The sequence below is a fragment of the Salvelinus sp. IW2-2015 genome, unplaced genomic scaffold, assembly GCF_002910315.2.
Source record: "Salvelinus sp. IW2-2015 unplaced genomic scaffold, ASM291031v2 Un_scaffold3499, whole genome shotgun sequence".
NCBI classification, from domain to species: Eukaryota; Metazoa; Chordata; class Actinopteri; order Salmoniformes; family Salmonidae; genus Salvelinus; species Salvelinus sp. IW2-2015.
Genome location: NW_019944779.1, coordinates 42043 through 49556, shown reverse-complemented (window position 1 = coordinate 49556; position 7514 = coordinate 42043). Strand labels below are relative to the sequence as shown.

At 44.1% G+C, this 7514-nt stretch overlaps 2 protein-coding genes across 2 annotated transcripts in view; both read left to right on the top strand.

Moving 5' to 3' along the window:
* LOC112075982 (interferon a3) overlaps positions 1 to 7514 on the top strand; it is a 30195-nt gene that overhangs the window by 3008 nt on the left and 19673 nt on the right. The window lies entirely within an intron of this gene.
* On the top strand, positions 5688 to 6951 carry LOC112075985 (interferon a3-like). The gene is made up of 4 exons (XM_024142887.1): positions 5688 to 5837; positions 5997 to 6068; positions 6552 to 6704; positions 6844 to 6951. The coding sequence occupies exons 1-4, from the start codon at positions 5688 to 5690 to the stop codon at positions 6949 to 6951; spliced, it is 483 nt and encodes a 160-aa protein (XP_023998655.1).

Genomic DNA, 7514 nt, shown 5'->3' with positions numbered 1-7514 from the left:
GAAATAGAATTAGTTGTCATCAGGGATCTCCTAATATCTATCAATGAATAATGAGGTCAAATCCTTACGTAGGCATATGGAGACAGCATGCGGGTCCTTTAGAGCTTGATCCTGGATGAATAGAGGCTATGTATTATATTTATTCCTTTAATTTATCTATAATAAAATTAAAAGAGAAAAAACATGCCATCTATTATCATTTGTTTGTATCATTTACCATATTCAGTCATCCATGGCATTCATCCATTTCAGTTTTTTCAATGGCATTATTTGTAAAAGGCAATAATACAGTTCAAAATCCCAACATGCATAGTGGTACTCAACCCAATATTTTAGTTATAGCTGAGTGATCAGTGTTCGAGAAAAAGTAACCGTCAGAGAGCTTACTTAGTCAAAGTATGACCCTCAAGAGATCATAATTATAATTGTCACTACATTTTTGAAGCCATACAGGTGTTTGTTTAGAATGTAGTTTCAAAAACTGTCATAAAAAAAGTACAACATTTTGGGTTCTGTTGAAGGTACAGACATGGTGAGAAAGCTCATGAGGCATTTAAAAGTTATTATTCTTTCAAGAGTCAATAGGTAGCCTGTGTATCATTAATTTAAAATAGTCAAAATGGGATGTAGCATATCGCAGAATGTCCCTTTAAGCTAAGCATATCCAATACGATTGAAACAGTAGTATTATAAGGAATTAGGAATGTAGTTTTTTTTTTCTAAAAAGCCTACTTTAACGTTATCACAACACATTGGCACATTGGTGTTTATTTATAGGAATATCCCTGCCTAGTTCCCCTCTCGAAAGTAATAAAATAGCCATGATGAATGTTAGGCCTCATTATTTCAGATACGGACGGTCATAAATGCTGGTAAATTTCTATTAATCATCATTTATTATCAAGAGTTTAATTCAAATGTATAGACATGAATGGGATTAAAGACAGAAGATCCAAAGCAGAACGAGATCATATTAAATCATGCATCTTCACTCCTCTCTCGTCACAGACACAACACACACCCACACACAGAGAGAGAGAGAGAAGACAAACAAACAAGCAAATAGCAGTTTTGTGAAATTACAAAAAACACATTGTAGTACAGCCCTTCCCTTAGGTCCAGTAAAAGTTAGTTTAATTTATTGGTGTTGATGAATGGGGCGGAGGTAGCCTAGTGGTTAGCGCGTTGGACAAGTAACGCAACAAGGTTGCGAGAATCGAATCTCTCGAGCTGACAAGGGAAAAACATCTGTCGTTCTGCCCACTGAATTAAGGTAGTTAACCGCTGTTTCCTACAAACGTCATTAAATATAAGAAGGTGTTTCTTAACTGACTAGCCTAGTTCAACTGAGACATTAAGAGATTACTGGAATCATTGTAAAGTTAAGAGATAGTTGTTCTTTTTTTCCCTGTCTTCTTAGAAACGTTTGAGTGTTCACAAAGGCCAGCTATTGAGTAAATTCTTTTCAACCAACTTAGGATAACGGTGTCTCCCATCGAACGGAAACACTCGAAACACGATGAGAGAGAAGTGGAGCACAAGGAAAGAGATAATCCGGTCTTGCGGTTCACTCGGCGAAACTTTCCAAATTCATTCTTTTAACACGTTAATTTAGCTGAGACACCCTTTCATTTTTGTACATCCTTTCAATCCTCGCTTATTTAAATTGCATCGCAGATATGGGATCAGAACACAAACCACATTCAACACTGGAGGAAATTTGCAATATACTGGCAACAGGTTTGAGTCCAACAATATGCTATCATTTGATAATTTCGCTTAGGATACAAATAATGAATTGTTTCCAGGATTATATTCCACTATCATTTATCAATTGCTGCTGCAGATCATCTACTACAATAAGAATGGCACGTCACTTGATGAGCCGCCTTCTTTGCCCTTGGTGCAAGTTTGCTCCATGCCCATGCTTGCCATCTAAAGGAACAGCTGGTGCGAATAACCGAGCACAACCTACTGAGAGACATGGTACGTTTTTATTTTTTTTATATTGCTTTTGATATTGGAGAAAGTATTTATTGCCACTATGTTCAACTGAATAGTTAAACGTGAATGCTGTGTTTTCTCTTTCTTTTCAGGGGGGACATTTTCCTCTGGAGTGTCTTGCAGGAGAATGTCTTCATGGCTTCCAGCCACCGCATTTGTCAACTCCGGCGCATCACAGTAAGAGCAAAGCGAGCAACATCCAAGTGTTCTTTATACAGCATGACAGAGTATTTGCAACCATTAAAAAGTAGATACCTTTAAACTGCCATTTATGTTATTTGAAATTATTGTTGTTGTCCGTTTCAGTTGAGCAGCGTGGTGCTACGGCTATTTTGAGACATTGAAGAAACATCGACAACATTGTTTGGAGTGACGACCTGCCTAAATAAAGTGGGACTCAACAGAAGTTGGAAGAATTTTCAGAATATTGTATACGCCAGATTGAAGAGAGCAAATGTGTGGAGTTACTATGCCAACACATATCGCGTTTAACTGTTTATTGTGGGTATTGTGGCATTTTTTATTATTACTTCAATCGCCTGCCTTTTTCTTTCTGGCAGATGATGGGCGTGTGGATACAAGTGATCCTCTCATAGGGCGAAGGAATGAATACGTACTTTGGGAACAATTGCAGCAGTTCCTAAACAGAAAAGGTAGACTATAGTTAATACACAAATAGAACATTGTCACGTTCCTGACCTGTTTTTGCTTTGGTTTTGTATTCATTTTAGTTGGTTCAGGGCGTGAGTTGGAGTGGGTTGTCTATGTTTGGTATTTCTATGTTGGGAGTTTGTGTTTCGGGCTGTTGTAGACCTTCAGAGACAGCTGTCAATCGTTGTCCCGATTGAGAGTCCATACTAAGGCAGCCTGGTTTCACTTGTGTGGTGTGGGTGTTTGTTTCCTGTGTCAGTGTTGGGCCAACAGGACTGTTTAGGTTATCACGTTTTGTTTGTTTTGTTAAATTGTAGTGTTTGTTGGTTTTTCCATAATCATGAATACTTACCATCGCTCTTGGTCCGATCCATGCTCCTCCTGCGTTGAGAGGAGAACGACTACGACAGCGCGTTACAGAAACACCCCCACAACCAGGACCAAGCGAATTGGAGAAGGGACGGCAAGAACAGAACGCAATGGGGAGAAGAGGAATGGAGCTGGGAGCAAATATTCAACGGAGAAGGACCCTGGGCTAAGGTTGGTGAGAATGCGCCGCTCTCGGAGGTGAAGGAGGCGCCACAGCCCAGGAGCGATGGATTTGAGGAGCCGCACGTACGAGAGGCTGGAAGCCCCGAGAGGCTCCACCAAAATTTCTGGGGGGAGCTAAAGGGGAGTGGTGGGGAAGGCCGGGTTGGCAACCCCGAGCAAACCTCCCCGGGCTTACCGTGGAGTGGAGAGGGCGTCATACTGGTCAGACACGTGTTATGCGGTGGAGCGCACGGTGTCCCCAGTACGCGTGCTTAGCCGCAGTGCGGGCTATTCCACTTTTGCCCGCACTGGGCAGGGCTAGGTTGGTGCATCGAGCCGAGTGCCCTGCAAGCCGGCCCTACATATCTGGCCTCCATAATCTTCCTCGGGCCGGCGTACATGGCACCAGCCTAAACAGGTGGTGTCCGGTTCGCCTGCATAGCCCAGTGCGGGCTATTCACCTCGCGCCGCACCTGGCAGGGCTACGGGGACTTCAACGCTGGTAAGGGTTGGGGAGGCTCGGTGCTCAAGAGCACGTGTCCTCCTTCACTGGTCCGGTATTAATCCGGCGCCACCTTCCGCGCCCAGCCAGTACGACAGTGCCTACACCACGCCCAGGCTTCCCAGTGCATCTCAGAGCCTGTTTTCCTCCACGCACTCTCCCTATGGTGGCCGTGTCTCCAGCCCAGTGCCTCCCAGTTCCGGCACCGATAACGCAGCGGCAAAAGCAAACAATAAAGAAAGCCTCCTGTGCGTCTCCAAGAGCTCCTGTACGCACTGTTCCTTCTCCCCGCACTCGCCCTGAGGTGGCGTGCCCTCCGCCCGGTAACCTCCAGTTCCGTACCCACGCACCAGGCTATATGCGCCACGAGAGTCAGTGTGCCCTGTTCCTGTTCCCCGCCACACTCGCCCTGAGTGTGCGTGCCGCTGCAGCCCGGCTACCTCCAGTTCCGGCACACGCAATCAGGCCCTATAGTGCGTCTCAGCCGCCAGAAGTCTGCCGTCTGACCAGCGGTGTCTGAACTGCCCGTCTGCCAGCGGGCCTGAACTGCCGTTGCCCAGGGTCGGCGCCTGAACTGCCCGTCTGCCCAGCGGCGCCTGAACTGCCCGTCTGCAGCGCGCCTGAACTGCCCGCTCTGCACAGCGGCGCTGAACTGATCCCGTTCTGCCCAACCGCCGTCAGGCTGGCCGTCTGCCAAGCCGCCATCGGAGCCATCCGTCTCCCCAGCGCCATCTGAGCCATCCGTCTCCCCAGCGCCGTCTTGAGCCATCCGTACCTGTCCCGAGCGCCCGTCTTGTCCCGAGCCGTCAGAGCGCGTTCGTCAGTCAGCGAGCCGTCAGAGCCCCGTTCGTCAGTCAGGAGCGCTAGAGCCGCCAACCAGACAGGATCTTGCCAGAGCCGCCAACCAGACAGGACTCTGCAGAGCCGCCAACCAGACAGGATCTGCCGGAGCCGTCAGCAGCATGAGCGTCCAGAAGCGTCAGCCAGCCATGAGCGTCCAAGAGCCGTCCAGCCAGTATGAGCTGCCCTACAGTCCTGAGCTCCCTACCAGTCATGAGCTGCCCTACAGTCATGAGCTGCCCTACAGTTCATCGAGCTGCGCTACAGTCATGAGCTGCCCTACGTGATGAGCTGCCCTACGTCATGAGCTGCCTATCAGTCATGAGCTGCCTACAGTCATGGAGCTGCCTACAGTCATGAGCTGCCGCTACCAGTCATGAGCTGCACTCAGTCGGAGCTGCACTCAGTCCGGAGCTTGCATCAGTCCCGCGGAGCTTAAGCCATCCCGGGAGCTTAGGAGCGGGTCAACCAAAATAATTCAGACCACAACCTGTTTCTAAAACGAAATAAAGTCATGTTGAGTGTGTAATTGATTGAACCTATACAACGTTGATCTGTATCTTTAAATAGGCAGTTGAGATCCGGAAACCACAATTACCCTTTAAGCAGGTGCTTACAACGTAGTTGACACCATAGTTTCTGTGCGCAAATGAAAAGGTGTTGCGTTTTCAGACATTAAATGCTGTTCTTCTCGAAGTGAAAGGCCAAACTCAATCTTGTTCTATATGGTGATATTTATTTAGGCCATAGTCTGACTAAAATGTATTCACATGTTTATTTCTTCTATAAAAAAAATCCTGTTTGAAAGGACAATATTTCATGATAAAATAGCAAATAAATCAATTATTCGAGAGATGCACCTGTCCTTTCCGTGCATTTTCGCCAGACGTATAACAACACTCAGGTATGAAAGTGTAAGGGAACTTCCACCTTTCACTTTTGGAATACCTTAAAGACTCTTAGTATAAAGGATCGACACAGGTTGGAGCATGACAGAACTCGGGTTTTYGATAAATAGATCGATCAGGAAGAACACTTTATCTCTTTATCCTTTGCGGACAACTTTGTTTTGTCGRAATTACACGAAGTAGGCTATCTTTTTGAAGGGCATCAAGATTGATTGTGGACAGACCGAGAACTACAGCAGACCTACGCTAAAATGGGTTCAATCAGCTTTTGGATGTGCTTGGTCATGACGATTTGCACCTGGAATAAAACCATYGGATGCACGTGGATGAAGACACTTCCTCGGTCTCCGAGCATGTTCCAAGTGTTCAGCAACAACACCATAACGATGCTTCAGAAAATGGTAGGATATTGGGAAATGTTTATTCACTTGTTCCTGGTCATTGAGCTCTTGTCATATTTTCAACATTTCATGAGCTGCTATGTTTCATTTAAATTACCTGACTCCTTTTTGTAAAGTAATAATCATTCAATATTTTGTTTATATTTTTTGGCATCTCAGGGTCATGAAGTCTCTCGAGAACCTCAGATCCCTTTCCCTGACAAACAATACAGACAAGTCAACAATTTCAAGGTAAGAAATATGCATAAAAAAGTTTTGTTCTATCCATAACCTTTTTTCTAAGAGTGGATTAAACACTGAATACGGAAAGTATTCAGACCCCTTCACCTTTTCCAAATTTTGTTACGTTACAGACCATTTCTAAAATTGATTACAAATAAATAAAAAATGATCATCAATCTACACACAAAATCCCATAATGATAAAGCAAAAACTGTTTTTTTTGTTTTGAATAAATTAGCAAAAATGTCTGAAAACATGTTTTGGCTTGGTCATTATGGGTTATTGTGTTTAGATTGATGCAACAAATCATATTTATTCTATTTTAAAATAAGGCTGAAACGTAACAAAATGTGCAGATAGTGAAGGGTTCTGAACACTTTCCGAATGCATTGTATATAATTAGGTTATAACGAATATACAATTTGCTATAGATTTCTGATATTTTCCCTCAATTTATAAGGCATATATTAATACAAATCACTCTTCTTCTAGGCTGACGAACAGATGGCCTTCATTTCGCATACTCTGAACGCTATAAAGAAATTGTACAGCAGTGGTAAATATGAGTCCACCGCCTGGGACCAGAAAGGAGTTGACAAGTTTATGAATGACCTCTATCGCCAGACCTCGGAGCTGGACCAATGCGTATGTCATTTGTGATTTTCGCCCTTAACATTAATGCAAAAAGGAAAACATTATACTATCCTACTAGATTATAATATAAGTGGATACATGTTAATCAAATCATAATATTAAATTAATTATTTGTATTTTGTTCTAACAGGTAAAGGCTATGAAAACTAGACAATCAAAATCTGTCAAAAGAGTGAACAAAAAGATGAGCCTTCACTTCAAGTTCCTGAAGAATTACTTGAAACACGAGGTAGGTTGATCCATTTGTCTTACAAAGAGAGTACATTTTCAACAGTGTATGATTTTTAAGTAATTAATTAGCATTTTATTGCATGACATAAGTATTTGATACATCAGAAAAGCAGAACTTAATATTTGGTACAGAATCCTTTGTTTTGCAATTACAGAGATCATACGTTTCCTGTAGTTCTTGACCAGGTTTGCACACACTGCAGCAGGGATTTTGGCCCACTCCTCCATACAGACCTTCTCCAGATCCTTCAGGTTTCGGGGCTGTCGCTGGGCAATACGGACTTTCAGCTCCCTCCAAAGATTTTCTATTTGGTTCAGGTCTGGAGACTGGCTAGGCCACTCCAGGACTTGAGATACTTCTTACGGAGCCACTCCTTAGTTGCCCTGGCTGTGTGTTTCGGGTCGTTGTCATGCTGGAAGACTCAGCCACGACCCATCATCAATGCTCTTACTGAGGGAAGGAGTTGTTGCGTAAGATCTCGCAATACATGGCCCCATCCATCCTCCCCTCAATACGGTGCAGTCGTCCTGTCCCCTTTGCAGAAAAGCATCCCAAAGATGATGTTTCAC